The sequence below is a fragment of the Ictidomys tridecemlineatus genome, chromosome 8 (genome assembly GCF_052094955.1).
Source record: "Ictidomys tridecemlineatus isolate mIctTri1 chromosome 8, mIctTri1.hap1, whole genome shotgun sequence".
Classification (NCBI taxonomy): domain Eukaryota; kingdom Metazoa; phylum Chordata; class Mammalia; order Rodentia; family Sciuridae; genus Ictidomys; species Ictidomys tridecemlineatus.
In genome coordinates, this window is record NC_135484.1 from 119,782,483 (window position 1) to 119,808,944 (window position 26,462).

At 42.9% G+C, this 26,462-nt stretch overlaps 1 protein-coding gene across 1 annotated transcript; it reads left to right on the top strand.

Moving 5' to 3' along the window:
* Nucleotides 1–880: 880 nt before the first annotated feature.
* On the top strand, nt 881–20,512 carry LOC120888908 (MHC class I polypeptide-related sequence B). Its single transcript, XM_078018539.1, has 6 exons — nt 881–950; nt 15,815–16,081; nt 16,326–16,637; nt 17,072–17,386; nt 17,466–17,588; nt 19,636–20,512. The coding sequence occupies exons 1-6, from the start codon at nt 881–883 to the stop codon at nt 19,743–19,745; spliced, it is 1,197 nt and encodes a 398-aa protein (XP_077874665.1). The 3' UTR covers nt 19,746–20,512.
* The last annotated feature ends 5,950 nt before the right edge of the window (nt 20,513–26,462 follow it).

Genomic DNA, 26,462 nt, shown 5'->3' on the forward strand with positions numbered 1-26,462 from the left:
TCAAGCTGTGAACTTTATTGTTCTCTCAATATCACAAATGATCCCAAAACTATTGTTCAGATAATGAGTAATGCAAATTATCAAACAGCATTATCTGTATATATACACTGAAATATGCAAACATATAAAGAGTTATTTCTAAAAAAAACCTTGAAATTCAAATATTTACTGGAGAAATTTGAAATTTTGTAAAATCAAGAGTTTCTGCAATAAAAATATTCATGTTTTAGTTTCAAGCTTAAAGATTAAGATTTTATTACTATGAAGGACAGAGTACTTAAGCTTATCTCTATTGAAACATTATATAAAAACAGACCAAATAATCCTGTAGTGTATTTGGAGTGAACAGAATCTTCAACAGAGATTTAAAAAAATATTTTAGAATTTTAATCTCACAAATGATACTTATTTAATAAGAACAAGAGATCCAGTAAACAAAGTAACAACAACAACCAAAACAAACAAACAAACAAAAAACCCCCACAATGAACATAGTTTGAAGTCTGTTTCTAATCTCTATTCCCAACGCTTTGAGCCTTCCCTTTTCATATCTGTGAATTATCTTTGGATCCTTCTTGGGCTGGAGAACCTGGCTGTGTCTTGACAGGGCTGAGGCTCACTGTCACCCCCAGTGTAGCCTGGCCTTCAGCTACACACCTGCCCAGAGGGGACAGGCTGCTTCTCTGTGTAGGTGGAGTAGATTTGGCAGTCATACTTTGCAGCCTGGCCTGCTTCAGTCCCCGCCTCCCAGTCAGCTCTCTCTAGTGATTAGTCTTGAGTCTGAGTCAGACTTCTGATGGCTGTCCTTGGGTGTGTGCTCATTGAGCAAAACCCCAAAGACGCTATACTCCCTAAGATCTAGGAGGGAGGCAAACGCGCTATGGGTCTGAACCCTGTCCTGCTGCTCCTGGCTGGCTCCGCAATTTTTGCATCTCTGGGTGCCTCCGCTGGTGAGAGCGCTCATTGTGAGTCTTCAGAAAGGTCAGGCGAATCCAGGTGGGCGGCAGCTTCCAGGGAGCTGGCTCTGGAGGTGTGCAGCGGGTGCTGCGGGGCTGGACCTGGTCCACTTGCCACAAAACTTCAAGGCCGCTTTTCAGGGCGCATCCCGCCGCCATCTCCAGCATCTGGATCGGTGCTGCACTTTGCTTCCCTCCCTTCCCTCTGAAGCTTGCTCTTTCTTTTCCAACATTCTGGTTTTTAGGATGCCCAGAGCCCGGGACTGCCTTTCATGGGGCCACCTGTTAGCAGTGATGGAGACAGTTTCCAGCCCCTCTCCCCCACCCGTCTTCTTCCTGGAGTCAGCAGTGTGTTCTCACTGGAGTGCTCAGGATCTGGAGTTAGGGGTCTGCCTTTCTTCCTGCCAGGAGCTGATAGGGGCCTCCCAGCCTTCCACTGCTTTTCTATCACTGAGGGCATTGTGGCTGCCCCACACAGACTGAGGGAGGTTGGAAGCTGAGGACTTCTGGGCCAAGAGATTCTTCCTGTGACTTCTCTCATCTCCACCCTCAAGGTCCCCTGGCCTCCTGCTGCCTGGGCAAGGGAGGGTCTTTTCCCTCCTGCAGCCCCTTTACACTAATATGAACTCCAGCGTTCTCCCCAGCTCTCTCCAACCTCCTCAGCTGCCTGTCTCACACACCCCAACCTGTCTTTCCTGTTGCCCTTCCTCTCTCTGTTCTCCCCTCCTGCTTGAAGTTCTCTGATCTATTTTTGGGAAATCTGCCCCTGACTCACCTCCCTCCTCACTGCAGGTCCTTCCTCCTTCCCTGAGTCATTGCCTACAAGGAGCTGTACCCAATGCTGCCATAGACAACACTATTGCCCCTTCCCAGGCCCAAACTTAGCTTTTTTTTTTTAAAAAAAGATTTTTGTTAACTGTTTTATTTATTTATTTTTGTTAACACATAGTTGTATATAATTGTGGGATGCAATGTGATGTTTTGATACATGTACACATTTTATAATGATCAAATCAGAATGATTAGCATATTGATCAGCTCAAATATTTATCATTTCCTTGTGATCAGATCATTCAAAATCCTCTCATTTAGCTATTTTGCAGCATACACTATATTATTATGTAATGTAGTTATCTTGCTGTGCTATAGAATGACACAGGAGCCATTCCATCTTGAAATTTTGTACTTTTTGACCAGTGTCTCCCCTCTCTATCTACTCTCTACTGGTCCTAACCAGCATTCTTTCTGCTTGCTCCAGTTTCTACATAAAAGTGAGATCATTTATGTGTCTGTTTTATTCTCACTAATGCCCTCCGGTTTATCTATATTGTCATAAATGACACAATTTCCTGGTTTTTAGGGTCCCCCCCTTTTTAAAATAAATACAGTAGGTACGAATCTCAGGGTCTGTGTCTGCTAGGCAATCCCTAGGTCCCTGAGCTGCATTCTCAGCCCTAATTTCTTTTTGTTGTTGTTAAGACTTATTAGTTTACTTTGTGTGTTTGCCACAGTGTATTGTGAAATGGGTGTTCTTAGTTTAGTTTTTGAAATGGATGTGATACTTTTGGAAATGTGTTTGCTATGTTTCTCAGACTGGCCTAAAACTCTTTGATTCAGGGAATGCTCCTGCCTCAGCCTCTTAAGTAGCAGGATTACAGGCATGTACCATAGTGCCTGGTGCTTTGTCCATTTTTTGTTTTCTAAATTTTCATTGGTACATGATAGGTGTACATAAGGGTGGAATGTGTTGTTACATATTCATGTTATTGTCTACTATCATTCCCCAGTGTTTCCCCTTTCCATCTCTTCCTCCCTCCCCCTGATAGCTCCTCTACTCTACTCATCTCTCTTCCATATTTCATGAGACTGTTCATCCCTTTCTTTTGGTTTTCCTCTGTAGCTTCCACATAAGAGAGAAACATATCATATAAGATTCTTGGTTGGCATCCATTTTCCTTCAGAGCTTGGTATATGTTGTTCCAGGATCTCCTGGCTTTGAGGGTCTGGGTTAAAAAATCTGCTGAGATATGAATCTGTCTCCTCTTATATGTGATCTGATTCCTCTCTCTTGTGGCCTTTAGGATTCTATCCTTATTCTGTATGCTAGACATTTTCATTATAATGTGCCTTGGTGTAGATCTGTTGTAATTTTGAACATTTGGTGTCCTGTAAGCCTGTTGTATTTGATTTTCCAATTCATTCTTCATGTTTGTGAAATTTTCTGATATTGTAGAGATTGTGCATTCCTTTGGTTTGAAGCTCTGTGCCTTCCTCTATCCCTATAACTCTTATATTTGGTCTTTTGATGCTATCTCATAGTTCTTGGATGTTCGGCTCATGGTTCCTTACCATCTTCACTGTGTGGTCAACTTTATTTTCCAGATTGTATACTTTGTCTTCCTTCTCTGACGATCTGTCTTCCAAGTGATCCAATCTGTTGGTGATGCTTTCTATTGAGTTTTTTTATTGGGTTTATTGTTTCCTTTATTTCAAGGACTTCTGATAGTTGTTGGTTTTTTTTTCAGAATCTCTATCTTTTTCTTGAAATAATATTTTGTTACCTGTATTTGCTCCCTTATCTCTTTGTTGATGTGATTAATGGATGCCTGTATTTACTCCCTTATCTGTTTATTGGTGTCATCAATGGTTGCCTGTGTTTTGTCTCTTGTGTCTTTGTTGGGTTGATCAATTTTTGCCTGTATTTGCTTATTTAGGTTATTATTTAATTCACAGGTTATTTTAATCATGAACATTCTGAACTCCTTCTCTGACATATCATCAACTGTACTGTCCATGAGTTCTGTTTTTGTAGTTTCCTGGTTTGTTTGGGGCACTTTCCTCCCTTGTTTTTTCATGTTGTCTATGTGGTTTCCTTGCTTGCAGTGTGGATCTGAGGAACTATAGTTCCTACCCTGCCATCTATGACCCACGCAGACAGCTAACTAAAGGTTACTCGAGAAAATTCCCAAGGCATCAAAATAAAACACAGACACACAATTTACCTTTAAATCAAGCTCTGGGATGGCTCCTCACCCTTTGCCTCAAGCTTCCCAAACTGGAGAGTAAGGAATCACATGAGAGGCTAGTGAGAGAGACTGAGCACATTTTATTAGGGGGGCTCTAAATTCTTAGAAATTTCCATTCAATGAAGGTCAAGGGGGGCAGTGTTACAAGGACAGGTGAGGTAATTGGATCCCTGGGGATTTGGGAAGGCACGCCCATGCACAAAGACACAGGCTTGACCCTAAAGATTGGGGAATCTGTCTAGAATTTCTAGTAGTACATTGAATCAGAGTGATGAGTGTAGACATCCTTTACTTGTTCTAGATTTTCATGGAAATGCTTTCAGTTTTTCCCCGTTCACTATGATGTTGGCTTTGGATTTGTTGTATGGAGCCTTTATGATATTGAAGTAAATTCCTTTTGTGCCTACTTTCCTCATTTTCTTCATCATGAATGGGTGTCAAGTTTTGTTGAAGGCCTTCTTTGCATCTATTGAGATGAGTATGTGATTTCTGTCCTTAGTTCTACTTATGTGGTATATTGCATGTATTGATTTGCGAGTACTAATCCATCTTGCATCACTTCAATAAATCCATCTTTGTTGTGATGTACAATCATCTTATTATGTTGGTGAATAAAATTTGCTAATATTTTAAAAAGAATTTTTGCATCTAAGTTCATCAGAGATATTGATCCATAGTGATATTGGTTTTGGTCTGATGGTGATACTGCCTCATAGAATAAATTTGAAGTATTCATTCTTACTTTATTTTTGGAATAATTTGAGGAGCATTGGTGTGCATTCTCCTTTAACATTCTGGTAGAATTCAGCTGAGAAGCATTGTGTTCCTGGGGTTTTCTCTGTGGATGGTGTTTTAGTTAGCATTTTTGTTAGTGCAACCAAAAGTTGTGACAAGAACAATTTTAGAAGAGGAAATGTTATTTGTTCCTACTCATGATTTTAGAGATCTCAGTCCATCCATGGCCCACTCCATTGTTCTGGGTCCTAGGTCAGGCAGAACATCATGGTGAAATGGAGGAGGAAAACAGCTCAGCACATAGCAATCAGAAAGGGGGGGGGAGGGAGGGAGGGAGGGAGGGAGGGAGGGAGGGAGAGAGAGAGAGAGAGAGAGAGAGAGAGAGAGAGAGAGAGAGACTGAGATCCTTTCATGAACCAGGAATAAAATATAAGACCAAAGGATACATCTCCAGTGACCTATACCATCCATCCACACCCTGTCTGGCTACTGTTTCTTCTGAATTAATCCACTGCTTAGGTCATGCTTCTCTAATCTAATCACTTTACCTCTAAAAACTCCTGAATTTTCTTACACATAAGGTTTTGGGGACACTTCTTATCTAAACCATAACTGATAGCTTTTTATTAATGCTTCTATCTCATAGATAGTAATCAGTCTGTGTAAGTTTTCTATGTCTTCTTGATGTGATTTTGGTAAGTGATATGTGTCTAAAAGTATACCTAATTTGGGCTGGGGATATAGTTCAGCTGGTAGAGTGCTTGTCTCCAACACACAAGGCCCTGGGTACAATCTCCAGAACTATACCCTCCCCCCACTTCCCCCCTAAAATAGTCAAAACCTATCAATTTCTTTCTAGTTTTCCAGTGTATTGGAGTATAAGTTTTCAAAACTGATCCTAACAATCCTCTGGATTTCTGTGTTATCTGTAATGATTTCTCCTTTTTCATTTATAGTTTGAATAATTTGGGTCTTCTCTCTTTTTGTTTTGATTGTTTGGCTAGGGGATTATCAATCTTGTGTATCGTTTCAAAGAGCCAACTCTTTTGTTATTGATACTTTTTATTGTTGTTGTATTCTCTATTTCATCAATTTCACCTCTGATTTTAATTATTTGTTCCCTTCTACTGGTTTTGGAATTGGCTTGTTCTTGTTTTTCAAGGATCTTGAGATGCATCCTTTAATTATTTATCTGAGATCTTTCTGATTTTCTAATATAGTTACTCAGTTATAAACTCGAGAACTGAGTTTATAGTGTTACTGAGGTTCTGGTATGTTGTATCACTATTTTTCTTTGTCTCTAAGAATTTTTAAATTTCTCCTAGCACCCATTAATCATCAAAAGTATATTGGTTAATCTCCATGTGTTTTTATAGATTCTGAAGGTGTTTTGGTGTTTATTTTTAATTTTATTCCAACATAATCAAATAGATATAAGGAATTATATTAATTTTTTAAATTTGGTATGGGTTGCTTTGTCACCTAATATATGGTCTGTTTGTGAGAAAGATGCATAAACAGCTGAGAAGAAAGTGTATTCTACTATTGTTGGGTGGAATATTCTCTAGAAGTCTGTTAAGTCCATTTGGTTATATAATATATATAATATAATAAATTAATAAATAATAAAATGGACTTAACAGACTTCTAGAGAATATTCCACCCAACAATAGTAGAATATACTTTCTTCTCAGCTGTTTATACATCTTTCTCACAAACAGAAAAAAATAGTAGAATACTATATATATATATATAACATATATATATATATATAACATATATATATATATATATATATATATATATATATATATATTTTGTTCAATGAGTCTTTACAAACTTAGGTTTAGATGACATACCTATTGGTGAGAGGTGTGTTGAAATCAACAAGTATTACTGTACCGGGGCCTGAGTCATGTGTGTAGTGACTATTTTGTATAATTAGGGGCACCATCTTTAGGGTTCTAAATATTTATAATAGTTATTTTTTCTTTTTGAATTGATCTCTTTACCACTATGAAGTGACTTGTATCTCTTCTGATTAATTTTGGCTTGAGGTCTGGGTTTTGATTGTGAGAATATAAACTTATGCTTTTTTTTTGTGAGGGCTCCATTGGCATGGTATATCCTTTTCCATCCTTTCACTTTCATCCTGTGGCTGTCTTTGTATGGTAATCCTCTTACAACAACACACAGTTGGGTCTTGTTTTTAATCTATTCTGCAAGCCTATGTTTTTTAATTGGTGAGGTGAGACCATTTACATTTGATGTTATACAGAGAGATATCTGTTAACGCCTGCCATTTTGATTTATTTCTAATGTTTAATTTGTCCTGTTTTTCATTTGGTTGGCAACTCTTCAAATGAGACTTATCCATTTGTGAACTTTGGAGTTGGTTTTTATATTATGCTGATATTTCTTCTGTATGAATTATTGGTTTAAGAATCTTCTATAGTACCATCTGAGTACCCATGAATTCTTTTTGTTTCTTCTTACCTTGGAACATTTTTATTCCCACTTAGATTCAGAAGGAGAGCTTTGCTGTATATAGATAGCCATCTTGGCTGACAGTTATTTTCTTTCAGAGAAGAAAGAAAATAAATTATTTTCTTTCATTCAAAGCCTTCCTGGATTTTAGTGTTTGAGCTAAGAAATCAGATGTAATTCTGATAGACTTGCCTTTAAATGTGACGTGACATTTTTCCCAGAGGCTTTTACCATTTTATCCTTGCTCTGTATGTTAGGTATCTTAATTATTATGTGTTCTGTAGAGGTTCCTTTTTGATGTTGTCTGTTTGGAGTTTTCATTGCCTCCTGTACTGGATGTCCTCTCATTCTCATGTTTTGGAAATTTTTCTGTTATTTCTCTGAAGACGTTATCCATACCATTAGCCTGCCTCTCATAACCCTCTTCAATTCCAAGGATTCTTAAATTTGCCTCTCAATGTTGTCCCAGAGTTTATATATTCTGGTCACATTACTTATTCTTGTTATTATTGTCTGAATGTATGAGGCCTGCCACTTTGACCTCAAACTCTGAGATTCTGTCTTCAGAATCTACCCTACTGGAAAGACTTTCAACTGAAGATTGTATTTGACTTATTTTTTTTTCATTTATAAGATTTCTCTTGGTTCTTTTTCAATGTCTCTTAAGTCCTTATTGAACTTCTCCTTCTACCCTTCAGTGACTTCCTTAATTTCTTCTGTTTTTTTTTGTGTGTATTGTCTAGAAATTCTTTGATTATTTTAATAATCATTCTTCTGAATTCTTATTCTGATATTCTGATATTTCATTCACTCAAATATCTTTAGAGTCATTTTCTGGAGATCTATGAATTTAGGTGTTGTGTTAGCTTGAGTTTTTGTAGTTCTTGTGTTCCTCTGTTGGGTTTTATGCATCTTTTGAGATGAATTCTCTTTTGCTCTTATGTTTGGGCCTTTTTAGGGCACAGCCTTTTCTTTCCACAGTGGCCTAGAGCACTGTAATTTGAGAACCCTCAGCAGGATGTACCCACAGACTTTGTTTTCACTCTCTTTTTGCTGTAGGAGCGGATGCCCAGGAGTGGGAACCAAGGGCCCCTTGAATCATTCCCATATAGCATCTGATATTTAGTTGGATTCTTTTCTCTTCTCTTATTTGGGCTAGATATTGCTGAAGTTAGTGTGATTAATTTGTATGTGTAGCAAGATACACTATTTCTTGGTTTTGTTTTTTTGTTTTGTTTTGTTTGGTACCAGGGGATTGAACCTAGGAACACTCAGCCACTGAGACACATTCCCCAGCTCTGTTTTGTATTTTATTGGGAGACAGGGTCTCAACTGAGTTGCTTTGTGCCTCACTTTTGCTGAGACTGTCTTTGAACTTACGATCCTCCTTCCTCAGCCTCCCAAGCTGGGATTATAGGTGTGCCCAGCACTAAGATATGCTGTTTCTTGGATGGGTTTATTTCAGTTAATAGAGTGTCTATTCTGTGAATGGTGGTATCCCTGTAGATTCCAAGGACTTCACAGAAAAAGGAAGCCAAAAATATCAACAACTGAAACAAACAATATACAGCATTAAAGTCAATACATGGTGCACATATACAACACTAATTACCACAAAATCAGGAATAGTTAGGTCAGGAATTTACAACAACAATAACACACATATTCATGAACTAGTTCTGGCATTAAAATAAACAACAAGTTTCAACTATGCCAGCCACAGAACTAATCATTGCAACAGCATGAATGTTGTGAGCAGGAGTTGTATAAATTAGGTATTTTACAAAATGGTGAAAATATTGTTCAATAAGAGAGAAGAAAATGTGATAGGATAGTAAAGGAAAGTTTAGAATGTTCAAAATGTTAACAGAGGGCATATAGAAGAGATGTAGCAAGTGATGGCTGTAAAGAAGAATGAATAAAATAAATGGGAAAAAAAAGTACAGGGAGAGAGAGAACAGGAGATTGTGGCTGTTATTGAGAGAAGAGAGGAGAAAAAGAGAAACAAGAGGCGTAAACAAACAAAAACAAAATAATACCTAAATAAAAAACAACCCTATCACACCCAAAAGATAAGAGAAAATAACTACCATTTAAAAAATGCTAACATGAGACAGAAGGAAACAAATATGAATGGGTATATGCATTCATGAAATAATCAGCACAGCAAGACCACCAAAAAAATAGTTCTTAATGAAAAATTAGACAGACAGTGTGGTGCACAACTGTAATCCCATTGGCTTGGGAGGCTGGGGCAGTAAGTTCGTGATTTCAAAGCCAGCCTCAGCAAGTGAGGCCCTAAGCAGGACAGTGAGACCTTGTCTCTACATAAAATACAAAATAGGGCTGGGGATGTGGCTCAGTGGTTGACTGCCCCTGCATTCAATTCCCAGTACCCCCATTCTCTACCAATAACAAAGAAAGAAAGAAAAAGAAAAGAATTTCTCTACTGAGGTAGTCAAACTGTTAACGAGGATGATGGTCACTGACTTTGTCCAACTGTCCCACTTTCCATTTCTTCTTCAGCTGTAAGAAGAGAGAGACAAAGCTCTGGGAGTTGTTAACCCCTTCCTCTTTTTCTATTGCTCACAAAATTGCCAGGAGGAGTGGTCTAAAACTGAAGCTTGTTGTAATAGTTCAGCTTCTTCCTGGTGTAAGGGGTGATGGAATGGGAAGGACTGTTGACTGGAGTTTTCTCTCACAGACCAGACTGATGCACTCCCAGGGTGAGGCTGCTACAGAGTTCCAACTGGGGAGAGCTGGTGGCTGTGGCTTGGGTCTGTTCAGGCCTTGGGAACTTGGTTGGATGGTATCTGCTCTGGAGAGATTAGATCAACACACTTCTATGGTCAGGAAGATGCATATCTCTGCTGGGAGTCTGGATCTCTGGAGCCTCCCAAGACCTCTACTTGTGGGGCAGGAGAGCCAACCCTGCACAGGTGTCACACCGTCAGCTGCCCACAAATATGGCCTTCCCAGGATTAGTCCCTGAGTGTGCTCATCCCCCCTCACTGAGAAGCAGCCCTCCTGTTCAGATTCCCAACCCTTTCAGGGAGGTTATGTGAGCCACCAGACTTAATGGGACAGTGAGTTGCACTTTTCTCTGACTTTAGTCCCCCTGAGCAAAGTACTCTCTATGCCTGTTTCACTAATTGTTCTAGGTGCAATCTGGGCCACACTATAGGTGCTTTTCTGGACCTTATGATGATATTGTTAGGATCTCCTGGGCTCTGGCAGCAGCAAGCTGAAGCATGGCCTCCACAAAATGGTTCCCACCTCAGCTGTCAGCTTGCCAGTTGAGAAACACAGAGCTCTTTTCAAATACCCATTCACCTTGCAAACCTCTGGATCAGCTGAATACATAAGCTTTTCCGATCTCCATATTTTTCTGTGCCAAATGTGCTTTTCTCTGTGTTTTTTTTTTTTTTGTCATCCCTCTCCTCTGTGGTGAACTAGCGCCACCCAACAACCAGCTTAGTTTCAATATATGTCTCCTACTATGTTTAATGCACTTGAATTTCTAAGCCTCTAAGAGCCTCCGACTGTCCATTGAATTTCAGTGAATTTCCTCTTTCACCCACCTCACCTGACAAGCAGTACTCCTACTGCTTGAATCCCAAACCACAGAGCAACTGGAAATGCAGAACAGCCTCTAATACACCATGTTGAATGTGTCTTCTTTGGCCATTTTTTTGTTGGGTTATTTAGTTTGTTATTGGGAAGTTTGAATTCCTTGTCTATTTTGGATAGTCACCCCTTGTCTGAAGTATGATTTGTAAATACTCTCCCAATGTGTGAGTTGTCTCTTCACCCTCATTTTCCGTGCTCTGAAAAAGAATTTTAGTTGAAAGCTATCCAATTGTTCTATTTTTGCTCTGGTGGCCTGTGCTTTGAGAATTGTAGCTGAGAAAGTTCTGTCCTGACCCATGTCAGGGACTTTGCTCCTATGTTTTCTTCTGTCAGTTTCATAGTTTCAAGTAGGATTTTTTTGGAAGGTTTGTTGCTCTTCTGCTCAGGTTGGTCTTGAACTCATGTGCTCTTCTTACATCAATCTGTCAGGTAACTGGAACTATGGGCCAGCTCTATCACCCACTGCTTCAGGTCTTACATTTAAATCTTCAATGCATTTTGAGTTTTATTCTTATATAAGGGCTGACATAAGGGTCTATTCCCATTCTTATGTTTGTGAATATCTTATTTTCTCAACAGTTTTTTTTTTTGAGATACCCATCTCCCATATTGTATACTCGGCACCTTTGTCAAAAATCCATGCACTATACATGTGTGAGTTTATTTCTGAGTTCTCTTCTATTGGTCATAGCATTTGTTTTTATGCTGATATCATGCTGTTTTATTTACTGTAGTTTGTAATCTATGCTAAAATCTGGCACTGTCCTTTTTGGTCTATATTGCATTGTTTTTTGGGGAGTCTCTTTTAGTCAGCTACTTTTTGATGCTGTGAACAAAAGACCTGCAGAACAATTTTAGAAGAGGAAAGATTTATTTTGAGCTCATGGTTTCAGAGGTCTCCTCCATAGATCGCTGGCTCCATTCCACAGGGCCCGAGGAAAGGCAGGATATCATGGCAGCTGACTGAAATAAAGGAAAGCAGCTCACGACATGGTACCAGGGAGCAGAGAGAGTGGGCTCCACCCAAAAAGGACAAAATGTTCTCAATGACCCACCTCCACCAGTGGCACTCTACCTGCCTCAGTTACCCCCTGTTAACACCTTCTGGGAATTAATACGCTGATTATGTTAAGACTCTCATAACCCAATCATCTCACCTCTAAACTTTCTTGCATTATCTTCCACATAAGCTTTTGGGAGACACCTCCTATCTAAACCATAACTTGGTCTTTTATGGTTCCCTATGAATTTTAGAAAAAAATTTCCCCATTTCTATGTAGAATGGAATTAGAATTTTGAGAAACCTAACTGGTTTTGCTCTTTCATTTTCCTTTTTTCATTTTTTTGGTGCTGGGATTAAACCCATGACCTCAAGCATGCCAGGCAAGTGCTCTGCCACTGAGCTGTACTCCCAGCCTGATGACCCTAAGTTTCTGGTGGAGCCTTCTGTCCTTGGGTCTTCTCTTCATCCCCACTGCTCTGAGTCATCCCCCGGAGGAATCTTGGTGCTGACATTGGCCTTTAGCACAGTGCAGAGCTTACCTTGACCTCCCTGCTCTTCTCAGCCCTGCATCCTCTTTCTCCCTATAGTGTAGGCATCTCCTTCTTGATGGACCTTTGCCTGCTTTCATCTAAACCCTCACCCTTTCAAGGCCTCCATACTCCACCCTACTCTCTTTCCCTGGTCCCTCTGCATCTCTCCACTGTGGGACCTTTTCCTGCACACACTGCCTGCCTAGCTACCCTGAGCCCTCACCAAACTTCCATCTGTCACAAGCCCCCTCTGGTGGGAACTTTGCAATCACTATAGCCACTCTCATCTGCCTTCATCCAGAACAACACCTCTGTTCTCACCCTAACCCAAGTTCTCCTAGGGTCACCTGTATGCCATGTTCATCCCGCATACTCCAGGTCATTCCTTGCCCAGACCACTAATCTCTTTGCCCTTCTTATCTCCCCTCCCCATCATACCAGAAGAAGGCTCTTGGTCCACCTACCTCTTGACCTTCCCCCTTCTTATGGTTCCTTTACCTCAGAGGACTTTGGCTCCCTTCACTATGCATCCAAAATCTGTGTTTTGCTACTCAGTTGCTCCTGCTGTTCCCTTACTCTGTCCTCTCCCAGCACCAGCTTCCTCCTGGAGTGTTTTTGTTTGGTTATTCGTTTCTTTGTTCTGGTCATTGGACCCAAGACCTCAACTATGCCTTCCCCCACTGAGCAACCCCTCAACCACCCACAATGGTTTTCTAACCTGGTGCTTTTTTGGGGTGTGACCAGCTCCCACCACCCCCTCCAATTCTGAAGGCTTCCCCCAGGTTGTGCAACTTGTCCACCTGCCTTGATTCTCTCTTTTCAGGCCTACACCTCCTTCTTCTTTCTGATTCTACAATCTGTAGTACACTGCCCTGATTTCTGTTTGGTGTTTAACTGTGGTAAAATAGACATAATGTACAGTTTAAAATTTGAACCATTTTAAGTGTACAATTCAGTGGCATTTAGTGTGTTCACATTTTTGTGGAAACTGAAACTTTGTACCCATTAAACAGTAAGCATCCATCCTCCCCACCCCAGTCCCTGTCTTCTTTCTGCAGCATTCTACATTCTGTCTCTATGAATTTGGCTCCCTAAGTGCCTCATACCAGTGCAGTCATTCAGAATTTGTCCTTTCATGACCGTCTTCTTCACTTAGCATAATGTCCTCATGATCATCCGTGGTGTAGCAATTGTCAGAATGTCCTTTGTTTTTAATGCTGAGTAATTTCGATTCTGCATAAAAGCCATATTTTGATTAGATGCTCCTCAGTTGATAGATACTGGGGTTACTTCTGTCTTTTGGCTTTTGGAAACAATGCTGCTATAAATTTGCACCTACAAATATCTCTGCACTTACCTGCCTTCACTACTTTTGTGTTTATATCCAGAAATAGAATCACTGGATCATTTAGAATGTATCCTTTGAGCATTTGGAGGAACCACCATCCAATTTTCATAAAAGCTGCTCCATTGTATATATAGGAAGCAGTGCAACCATGCTGCAGTTTTCTACGTACTTAGGAACTTGTTTTTCTGCATTTTTTTTTTCTAAATAGTAGCCATCCTCATGGGTCCAAAGTGGAATCTTATTGTGCTTTTATTTTCATTTCCCTAATGACTGCTAATGTTGAGCATCTCTTCATGTGCTCATTGGTTATTTGTATAACTCCTTAGGGAACTGGCCTTTGCCAGTTCTGAATAGGTTGAAAGATTTTATATGGTTGAGTTGTTGAGGTTGTTTTTTGTTTGCTTGTATGTGGAACTTGGATCAATCTTGGACATTGCACATGGATAGTCAAGTGCCCCACAACTGAGCTAATCCAAGACTGGGAGTTCTTCATATGTTCTGAATGTTTCATCTCTTATTAGATATGCGACTTGCAAATATCTTTTCCTATCCTACAGTTCATCATTTCTGTGGATATTCTTTGGTATACTGAAGTTTTTATGTTTTTAATTTGGATGAGTCCAATTTATTAATTATTTTTCTATATTGTCTGTGATTTTTGTGTCATATCATTGAAAATGTGGTCAAATCCTTTGTTATGAAGATTATTGCAAACATGCAAACATTTCCATTATGTGTGTATATGTGTGTGTATATATATATATATATATATATATGAAATGTGTGTGTGTGTATATATATATACTCTAATATATATATATATATATATATATATATATATATATATATATATATATATATATATGAAAGTGAGAGTTGAACCCAGGATCTCTCACATGCCAGTAAGCCATCTACCTCTGAGCTACCCCCAGGACTTTTCAATATCTTATTTTGAGACAAGGTCTCACTAAGTTGCCAGTTTGGCCTGGAACTAGCATTCATCTGCCTCAGTTTCCTGAGTGGCTAGGATTATAGGCATTCATCACCACATCCAATGTGTTTTCTTCTAAGACTATTTGGTTTTATAGTTTATTTTTCATTTTGAGTTTGTGTGTGTGTGTTGAACCCAGGCACTTGCACATTGTAGGCAAGCACTCTATCATTGAGCTACATCCCCTGTTCTGAGTAAATATCTGTATGTGAGTAAGTAAATTGTCCAACTTTGTTGTTTGCATTTGGTAATCCATTTTTTCTAGTGCCATCTATTGAAAAGATGTATCAAGTCTTTGGAAACTGCCAACCGTGTAGTCCCCGGAGATGCTAGCAGGATCTCCCCAATCTGGGGCTTCAAGATGCTGATTAGGACCCAGCCCACAGCTTCACATTCCTTTAGGATACAACAGCACTCAACACTTTTGGGGCTACAACCCTCCCTCCCACTGCTGTCCCTGCCTGCCCCACCTTTTCTGAGAAGTCTGTGCAGAGGCAGCACACCTCTCTGGGCCCCTGCCCTGCCTGGGCTGAATACCTGTGGTCATGGGTCCTCTCATCCTTCACCCTTCCTGGGCAGTCCCTACCACTCTCTCTCTCTCTCTCTCTCTCTTTTTTTTTTTTTTTGTACCAGGTATTGAACTCAGGGGCACTCGACCACTGAGCCACATCCCTGGCCCTTTTTATGTTTCATTTAGAGACAAGATCTCACTGTGTTGCTTAGTGCCTCACTTTTGCTGAGGCTGGTTTTTAACTTGCAATCCTCCTGCCTCAGCCTCCCAAGCTGCTGGAGTTACAGTTGTGTGCCACAGCACCCGGCTCCAGCCTCTCATTTCAAACACTCCCTATTCCCTAAACAAGTCTGTGGCCTTGTCTTGGGCCCTGGCCTACATGCCTGCCCCACTCCATTTCCCCTTTCTCTGTTCCACACCTCCCTTCTCCTTCCTCTCTACTTTCCTGTCTGCATTGCATTGGAAATCTTTCTTCTGTCCCTTTGTCTGTGTGTTTGCTGCCTCCTCAGGTGCTCAGGACAGCAGAGCCTTTGTGGTGAGCATTGGTGAGCAGTTGTTTCCTGGAAGAGGTGTCATCTGTTGCTTCCTCTTCCACAGGGACCCACAGTCTTCACTATAACCTCACAGTGAGGTCCCAAGGTGGATCAGTGCAATCAAGGATTTTTGCTGAGGGTTATTGGGACCGTCAGCTCTTCCTTCAGTATGATAGTGACAAAAAAGAAAGTGCAAAGCCCCAGGAGCTATGGGCAGAAAAACCTTTGGGAACTGAGAGCTGGGACACAGAGATCCAGGAGTTGATAGAGAACAGCAAGGAACTAAAAGCAAACCTAGCAGATATCAATGCCCTGCAGGAGCAGAAAGGAGGTGAGTGTGGGTGGGAGCAAGGGTGACATGAGCTTTCTCCTGGGAGACTGGTGGCAAAGAGCAGAGTCCTGTCTCTTTTCACTGCAGTTGACTGGGGAGGGCAAGAAATGGGCTCCATGCAGCTCAGCACATGGGACACTGAGGAGAATTACTTTGGGGGTCTTCTGTGGGCTGGAATTTCTACTTGGTGGGCAGGGAGGCATAAGGGCCAGGGGATGGAGAAGTGACTGGTGGGTCGGGGCAGGGTCTCATTCCCTCCAGGAGACTTGGGGTTGCAAAATTGAAGAGGACAACCACACCAGGGGCTTCTGGAATTTCCACTATGATGGGGAGCCCTTCCTCTCCTACCACCCAGAGACGCGCAGCTGGAAAGTAGAACCATCATCAGCTCAGACCTTGGCAATGGAAGTCAAGAATTCCTGGGATGCAGATGGCATGCAAAGCAAGGTTTACCAGGCCCACGTGCAGGGAGAGCTTTGTGGAAGACTCAGGAGATATCAAGTCTCCTGGAAGGGCTCCTCCCTCTCCTCTGGAGCCTCTGCCCAGGGGAACTTGTGTGAGCTTTTGTGTGTGTCTGTTGTGGTTTTCCTGTTACACCACTAGATAGAGACAAGAGGTTGTATGTGCCCAGACACTAGTGAGCCCCCCCTGCCTAAGTGCCTGCCAGCTTGCTAATATAGAGAGCTCCAACCTGGCTCCACAACCCTGGACCTCCCCAAAATGCCCTTCTGGGCCTCAAAAACCAGGAGTCCCTGAAACAGCCTCTCCTCAACTTCAATATGTGGAAGTGAGAATGTGAGGCCACAAGCCCGAAGCCCATACTCCTGCTAGAGGACTCAGGCCCCAGGCTGAGAACAGACTTTCCAGGGTCTGGGCTCAATGAGGACTTTGACAATAGTCAGAAGAGTGGAGAAGATCAGCCCTGTTCCATCCCTTAGAGGGGAGCGACTTTGGTCACATGCCTGACTAACTTTGCCCTTTCTTCTCTAGTGTCCCCAGCAGTAAATGTGACCTGTGGTGAGGCCTTGGAGGACACCATCAACATGACATGTTGGGCTTTTGGCTTTTATCCCCAGAATATCTCTGTGACCTGGCTTCAGGATGGGGAACCACGGAGCCAGGGCACCCAGCAGTCTTGGGGTGTTTTTCCCTATGTGAATGGGACCTACCAGACCTGGGTGTCCATTAGGATTCCCCAAGGACAAGAGCAGAGGTTCTGCTGCTATGTGGGATACAGAGGGAACAACAGCACTGGCCGTGTGTCCTGTGGTGAGCCTGGGCATTCCTGCCAGAGTTTCCAACCAGGTGAGTCAGTGACCCTGGGTGGTGAGAGGGGAGAAGCCTTGAGACTGTGGTACCCAGAGTGTAACAAGCCTGCTTTCAGGGACTGCACTGCTGCTGGAGAGCCAATGGCCACCTTTGTGGTGGTATGCACTGTTACTGCTGGGATTATTTTCTTGTATTCCTTCGTGCAAGAAGAGGAGGACATCAGCTACAGAGGGTTCAGGTGAGAAAATCATTCAGTGGCTGAACATGACAGGGCCTGTCTGGGATGTAGGGCCCCTCATGCCTCCTGCTGATCAGAGAGCCGTGGAGTTGAGCAGCCTTTGGAAGAGGGGATGGAGGTCTGTGTATCTGTGAGGGGATGGAAGCCAAGCCTCCAGCTACACCCCTTAGTGCTGCCCAAAGCCAGGGCTGTCAACTCCTTCACTGTCCATCGGTAGCCTCTTCTGGCTGCAGGGTGAGGAGTGAGCAGCATTGGTGCCATGGCTCCTGCTCTGTCCTTGTCTCTCTCTCAGGCCCTGCTGGCTTGTCCATGGGGCTGTGTTGGGAATGGTGGGCTGATTGGTGTGGGCTAGATTATCATGGCCTCCAGGGGACACAGAATAAATGAGTTATGATCTTTGGGTGCTTAGAAATAGAAGAAGAATCCCATGAGAGGTGATCTCTGGTCCCTTCCTGTCTGCCTTGCTATCTGCCAGCCTCTCCAGGTGTCACCAGCAAACAAGAAAAAGACTGACATTGCCAGAGTCCCACCAGTGCAGGCCCTGGGAGGCCCGTATACAGCAGGCCCGTGGCTCTGCAGCACTGGCGCCTCCTTTGTTCTGTGGGCAGCACCTCCGCCCCCTGTCAGGAGCTGCCTCCTCAATAAGTTCTCTGGGTCACTCAGGCCTCCCAGTTCCCACCACACAGCTCTTCCTCCTAGTGGCCTTACAGATGACATGGACAGGAGAATAGCTGATGACCGTGACCATCTTGAGAAAGAGACCAGTCCATTTGGGGGCAGCTGTGGTTATTCATTTTCTCTGATGTCAGGAATTTTCCCAGGTAGCCCCTAGGGGTGTTGGTCCCCACAGGCTAGGGCAGACTGCCCCACAGCAGGGTCCCTCCAGGTGACTCCACTAGTAGGCCAGGCAACTGTGCACTCTCTGCTGCTCTCACCTGTGGCCTCTCCAGCAGGGGGAGCAAGGGGAATGTTAGTTCTACTTTCCTCTGGTCAGAAATGTGAGCTTGGAATATCACTAGGGCTGTGCCCAAGAAAAGAGTGGGAAAGGCCTGTTGTTTATTTGTGCAAATTTCTTCTTTAAATGTTGACTCTCAGGATATTCCCAGTTTCAGCTCTATGATGTGAATAGCAGTTCTCCAGTGCCCACGCGGTAATGTGCAGTAATGTGACACTTGAGATCACTCTATAGGAGAGCCCCGGGTGGGAGACCTGGAGTATGGCCATGGCAATCCCAGGGTGCAGAGGGCAGGCCAACAATCCACACTGCTGGATCTCAGGAAAACTGCTAATCTGCTTTGGGAAGAAGACCCATGTGACCTGTTAGGGTTGTGGCCTATGTGAGTCCTTGATGGAGTGGAGGTATTGAGTCCAGGGAAGCCTCAGGAAAAAGAAAGATCACACCAGTAGGAGGAAGCAAAAGTGCAGATTGAGAGCCTGGGAAGGTGCAGAGGGTCAGTGATCCTGAGTGTCCTCTGCATGGGCTGTTGTAGGCATGGGAGCAGCAGATCATGTGGCACATGTGTTTGTCCAGGCTGGGTCTGTGTGCTGGTGCCCCTGGGCTTCCTGGTGGACTTTCCAGTTAGGAGCTGCTGGCTCAGGGAGACAGGGATGCTGAGCTGCAGGTGGGGCAGGCCCTGCTGAGTCAGCATCTGCCTCTGCAGGGGAGGAGGCCTGGGAACTAAGGGGGAGAAAGGTTGTGTGTGAGCCTGGTGCCCAGTGTGGTGGGAGCAGGAGCTGCTCTCTCTGGGAGGCCACTACTGTCTCTGGAGGAGGGGGCACTGGGCTTCATTTCCTTGTCTTGACCTGGAATCCTGCAGCCCTTTCACTCCCTTCCGTGGTGGAAACAGAGACAGGTAACGCTGCTGATGGAGACGCAGAGGAGCCTGATGGGGGCAGGAAAATGGGATGGGAGGGAGAAAAAGTCAGGGCATTTACTTCCCTCAGAGAAGGGCCAAATCTGATTTGAACTGAGGAGACAGAGATCCCAATGGCATAGAGCAATATTCTACAACCAATTGAACACTGACTCGTTTCCCTCCTTCCCCAGAACTCGTGAGCTTAAAAGTCCTGGATCAGCAGCAGAGGGCACCAAGTGACCACACTGGATCCACACAGCTGGGGTGTCAGCCTCTGCTGAGAGCTCCTGGGGCTTCTTAGTAAGTACAGAGGGTGCAGCCCTGCACTGACCAGCACTTTCCCTCTTGGTGCCTTGGTTACCTCATCTCTACCATGTGGAACCATATGTTTACTAACTGTTGGCACTGGGGAGCATATGTGGGGGGCTTACTACAGCCCAGTACAGCTCTACTGTACTAGGTAGCCTCGATATTTTATTATGTTTTAACATATCATTTATATAAATTATGATATTTTAACAAGTGAGATTTATTTGTAGTTGTCCTTGTTCTGTCTCCTCCCAAGAAACTTCAAATACTGGCTTTCCTTGACTGTTGAGGGCCCTTCAAGCCCTCTCTGACACTCTGTCTTACCTCCTATCTAGATTGGTTTACACTCCACATTTTTAAATGCTATTAAATATGACATATATCTGGTCTGTGCTTTCCTTTATCTTCTGGGAAGGGACAGCATGAAAGGGTCTGTGAAAATGACATGTTTGTCTCCATGTTTGACACAGAGTTCCTAAACCTACCCTGTGGTACTCCCACAGTTGCCAATTAGAAAAAGCCACCTCAGCAACAGGCATGGTCTCCAGGGTGGTTTCTGTGGGTGCTTTGTGATGGGGAGACCAAGCAGAAGCCACTAGAACTACCTCCTCCTAGGCAAATAATACTGCACTCCTGGATGGATGGCAGAGATTAATGACTTAAAAATTACCCAATTCATCCCACCTGTTTGGCCTGTGCAGAAAGTGGAGGACCATGGTGATTGCTATAAACTTATCCAGGTGGTGACTCCAATTGTAACTGCTGTATTAGACAAAGTTTTATTGTTTGAGCAAAGTAACACACACCCTGGTACCTGATGTGCTGCACAACGTCTTTTCCTCCATTACTGTTCAAGAGGAAGACCAGAAATAAGTGATCAGTGTTTTAATTTTCTTTACAGTGGAAAATATTCATATATTTAGAATTGTCAGGTTGCTACAGTTTAGATGATCCTAATTTTATTCGTAGTATCTAAAGCATCATATTCATGAACCAGTTGAACATACAACTTTTTCCCCCCTCAGGCCTGGTCAGGATATTGACCTTGTCTAGGTCAATGTCATAGAGCTTCTTCAGAGCTGTATAATCTGGTCCTTCTGCCCCCCACCCCATTGGTTATTGTTGCTGTTGGTTGGTTGGTGGCTCTTGTTTTTGGATGTATAGCAGAGATTAATCCCACCTGGAGAGACTTAAAAATATACATATATTTTTGGAGGAGTTGGAACTGAACTCAAGGACCATCTATATGCTTGGGAAGTGCTCTAGTGCTGAGCTATGTCCCAGCCCTTTTTATTTTATTTTGAGTTAGGGTCTAAGTAGCCCTGGCTGGCCTCAAATTTGTGATCTTGCTTCCTCAGCCTTCCAAGTGGCTGGGATTACTAGTGTGTGCCCACATGTATGACGCTTTTTGGCCTTGACATCCACAATGTGCACAAGTGTGTTATCGTTCTTTTCGGTTTTCCTCATGGCAGACTCAGTGGTCAGAGGGAGTTTGATGATGGCATCATGGTCCAACTAAGTTCTCTGGGGCAATCTTCTCAGGATTTGGGGGCTGCTCCTGAGTGTCAGGCAGTGTTCTTTGGTCCCCCCCCCCCATAAGGTAGGTGTGATAGGTTAATCTTATTCTTCCTCTACTTTTTTTTTTTTTTTGTACTGAGGAATGAACCTGAGTCCTCATTCTGGTGATGGTGGCATGGAATTACACAACTTCTGGATCATGTGCATGCATGCCTTTCCAGACAGTCTTCTTGGTGGTCCATGCCTTGGCTTAGGGTATGATAGGGGAGGAGTTTCCTTCTTTATTTTCAGCACCACCTTGGTGAAAAGGACACACACCATGTCTTGCTCCAGGGTATACCAAATCCTCAGCCAGTTTCTTTTCTTTTTTTTTTTTTAAATACCTTTATTTTATTTTCTACTTATTTTTATGTGGTATTGAGAATAGAACCTAGGGCCTTTCATGTGCTAGGTAAGTGTGCTATCATTGAGCCACAACCCCAGCCTGCCTTGGCCAGTTTCAAAATTCAAATCGCAATGGTCTTGATTACCTTTCTCTCCTTGGAGACACCACATTTGTCCATTACAGTGATGATGTTACTTCTACAGATTGGACCCAGTGAATGTGAAGTACAACCACACTGAAAGTTTCAGCAGAGATTTTCATGATAGAGGGTGAAAATATAACTGATAAAAACCTGGGGCCTTCTACCTCAGTGACATTGGGAGAGCCCAATGCTGTGAGACATGTCCAGAGTGCCTCCTGAAGTGAAGGAGAGGGTGTTGCATCTGGCCCCTTCTATGACCAATAAGTAGGCACAATGCCCAGTGGGCCTCTTTAGATTTTGGAGGCAGCATATTCATCATTTGGCAGTGCTACTCTGGGCCATTTATGGAGTGACCTGAAAAGCTCCTGTTTCTGAAAAGGGCCCTGTGGTGAGCCGCCTCTGCCGCTTATGCAGATTATGGTCGCCATTACAAGATGGCGCTGGCTCTGCTGTGGTATGTGACAAACAACTCCTTATTTGGGAGAGTTGGCGCATGGTTTTTCAGCACCCTATGAGAAAGTTCCACGTGGCAGCTTCGCATTGGGGCTTGAGATGCTATATTAAGGCTGAGAGGGGCATCCGAGGGATTAGTAGAAGAAATATCAAGGGCCTGAATAAACTGCTGAAAGAAGATTCCCGAGTCGCGTCTTCCTTGCGGGCAAGGGGTTGCGACAGGGCCCAGAACAAAGGAAGACTCTGACAGTGTAGGCTACTGTGGAAGTAGCATGTACAGCTGCTATTTGGAGCCTCTGGAAGCTCCCATAGGTGAATTGCAGCATAGGCTCCTGATGACTTTGGAGCAAAGGCCTCCATCCCCCACAGATAAGTACTCTCCATTAGAGCTGCCCAGCATGAATTGTGTGCTCTCTCAACCATCAAGTCTTAAAGTTATGCATGCACACTAGCACTCCATCATCAAATGCTAGTGCTGTGCATGTGCTCAGATCGAGCAGGCCCTCAAGGTTAAAGTCAGTTACATATAGAAGTGGCCCCAGGTCCATAGTCTTCATTCCTGTTGTACTACCTCCTGTCCCAGCCTTTAATTTGAAACTCATTTTGTGATGACCAGTTGAAAACATAAGTGAAATCTGTCTGGTTTACATATGGTTCTGCATGATATGCAGGTACCATGCAAAAGTGGATGGCTGCCATCCTAAGTCCCTTCTTGGGACATCCTGGAATAACACTGCTGAAGGAATATCTCCAGTGGGCAGAACTCGAAGCAGTGAGACTGGTTGTTTTCTTTGCTTGGAGGGAGTGATGAGCATATATCTAATAAAATACCAGTCCAGGAGATGTAGCCAACAGATTAGTTGGATAGGTAAAGGCTTGGAAGGGACATTCTAGTAATTCCTGGACAAGGGAATCTGGGGCAATGGCTGAATTCACATGGAAGATTATAATCACATCAAGAGGATAGGATGAATTATTTTGCAGATACCAGCCGCCTCTTTCCCCAGTCATTCTTGCCATTGCCAGTGGGTTTGTGCAAAATGTGGCCATTGTGCCATGGGTGAAGGTTATGCATGAGCTTAGTAACAAGGACTTCCACTCACTATAGACCATGTGGCAGTGTCCAATCTGCTAGCAGCAGTGACAAACCTGAGATCCCAAAATGACACCATTATCACCACTTCTCTGGTAGCAATTGGATTATGCTGGACATCTACCGTGTTAGAAGGATCAGTGTTTTCTTCTTACAAGAACATAGACAGTTGGTTCATATTTGGATTTGCCCTTCCTGTATGCAATATGTTTGGCAAAATGACCATCTGTGGGCTTACATAATGCCCATTTGGTGTTCTACACACCATTACTATGTATCAAGGAACTCAATTCACAGCCCCCAAATTGAGACAATGGTCCAATGTTCCTGGAAGTCACACATCTTAACCACGCTCTCTACCATCCTGATGCAGTTGATTTGGAAGGAGGGTGGAAGGGCCTTTTGACTAAGTCATTTCAGTGCCAACCAGGTTGTACTGGGTTACAGGACTGGGGCAAGGTTCTTCACCCACCAGGTGAAGAAGTATGACCAGCTGAGGTGTTTGCTCAAGGCAAAGAGAGCACAGAGCAGGGAGCAGAGAAATGTAACCATGAAATGTAACCAAATGAACTGTAACCATGTGACCAACATGTAAACAAGGATTGTCATTTTTTAAATGTTTAATAGACTTATTCTTACCATAATATATTGCAAAGAAGTCACCATTCTCATGATAGAAATAAAAAGCCCTCTGATTCCTGTGAATTTATCTGTATATGTTCAAATCTAGTAAGGATTTCACTGTCTAATTACTAAGTGCTTCAACCAAAGCTTGTCCCCATGTCTCTGTATTTGGTATAATTATGTCAAAACTCTTGAGATCCTCTCCATTTCCTTGAAATACCTGAATTAAAAATGCCACAACCTCAGTAGAAGAGAACTTTTCTAGCACATGTGAGGCCCTTTTTTGAATCCCAGCTTTGCCTCAAGCAACAAAAAGTTCCACTATTTGCCCGGTTTCAGTTAGCGACTAAAAGGCTCAGGGGTCACTCCAGTTACATTGGGCTGACTGGGCTGCACAAAATAACCACACAAGAGACACAAATACCTTTTTCTTTGGGGTCGCTGTGACTGGTCCTCTGACCTTAAGGGTCCACAGGTAGAGAGAGCGTGAGAGCATGCGCTGACCCCTTTTATTGAGGAGAAGCTATTCAAATGAGGCAAGGGGTCAGGTTTCAGGGGGCTGAGTCTATCTTCATGATGTCCACTGTCAGCAGGTTGACTGACACCTGGGTAGGCCACACCCAAGGGCACAGTAAGAGAAGGGGACACACACAAGGCACTTCCATGGAAGATTCTATCCTAAACAGGGCAAGGGGTTATATTACAAAGCAACAGGTGAGCATAGCTTCACCCATGGGGCTGTAGCAAGAAACACCCATGCATGAGACACTGACCCTCGCACCCAAGAAGGGTGGGGAAAGCTCTGCCACATTTCTGTGACTGAGCACCTCAGCCCCCAGCCTGGGAGTGTGACTCAGTTACATGTAATGTTGGTCTCCCACATATTCCCCCCTTTCTTAATATATGCATATAAATGTAACTGGGAAATTTTCTTTCAGTCACTTGACTCTTGGTTCAAGGTCATCCCAATCTTCTAGTGAAACACAAAAAGAATTAGTAGAAAACATGTCATCTTCATAACACAACCAACTTTGCCAAACACTCATCAGAAGATTTTTAATCTTTTTCCAATTTTATTGGGAGGCATTGTGTTGGGTCATAGTAACAGACATTTTCATTGCCATGGCATTTAGGCCTCTTCATAAACCATAGAGCAAAGGGCTCACTCACATTATTTATTACATTGTCTTCTAGAGCATCATTACTTAGTTCTCATCCTTCCATCAGCACTTATCTGACCACGAAGGAATTTGGAAGTAATTTAAGTCAAACATTAAGAAAATTCATACATTGTAAGTTTTAACATAAAGCCATAAAGGCTGCAATTGAATAAGCAAGGAATAATATTTAAAGTAGTCACATCAGGGATTATGAGACCAGCAGCTTGCCTAGGTCTGGTTAATTGACATACACCTGTTTCAAAGCCTGAATACTAACTTCAGCATATTATAGCTCTGAAATATTAGCTGGCAATAACTAATGATACCTTAAGTAGTATTCTTACAGGCTACAGGGTATTTATAATTTTTTATCTTGACTGTCACATTTAAGGAGTTAACTGGTCTGTCAGTAATATAAATAGTCTTGGAAAATCTATTTTGATAATCTTTCCAAAAATTGTCCATATAGGAAAATGTAGTCTTAATCACTAAAGTCCAGCATAATTGGCTAGTTTAGGTTTTTTTTTTTTTTAATCTGTTGTCTAGCATAGGTTTCTGTCACTGGTGTGGTCAATTTGTTGCTCAGCTACTTTGGCTACCTCAGTCATGGGAGCTGGTGATAACTGGCTGGTGACAAACCTCAAGTTGATATCCAGTAGTTCAGTTTCTTTTTGGAATGCACACAACTGTTATAGGGTTTGAGTGGGGCGTGCTCGTTAATCATATATAAGCAAGACAATATCCATAAGCCAATCATCTTCTGTCTAATGTAACCATACTGTGAAGAAACTCTAAATGCTGATGTCATGGTGGAAAGCAATCTGGAAGGGTCTTTGTCCCTAAGGGAAGGGGCTTACTGAGTCAGGGTAGTTTGGTCTGGTAGTTTGGCAACGCTAACCATAAGTGCTGAGCATGTGGTTTCATTGATGGCTCATTAAAGCAGAGCACCCCAGCCTAAAGGTATTTCTGTCAGACCTCAAGGAATATGGATCCCTCAAGCACTCCAAGCTGTTCATAGCTGCTAGTTGCAACTGAAAGTTATTCCAACATTTCCTCCACTTTCATTAAACTTGTTGCCAAAGGAGAACCTTGATGAGAGAACAGGGAAAAGGGAAAAGCATGGAAAAAAAAACAGGGAAGAACCAAGAAAGAGAAAAGCATCCAGACATGGCCTATCCCTGTAGCTGCAGGTATTTCCTGCTGTGGTGAGCAGGCAGTCACTGTTGACTAGGTCTCTGTCACTTGGGTTCTGATCTGAGCTGGGTGTGGGGAGCAAAGCAGCCATGGGGCAGGAGACCTCTCTCAGAAGGGGAGAAGAATTAGGCCTTTGCACC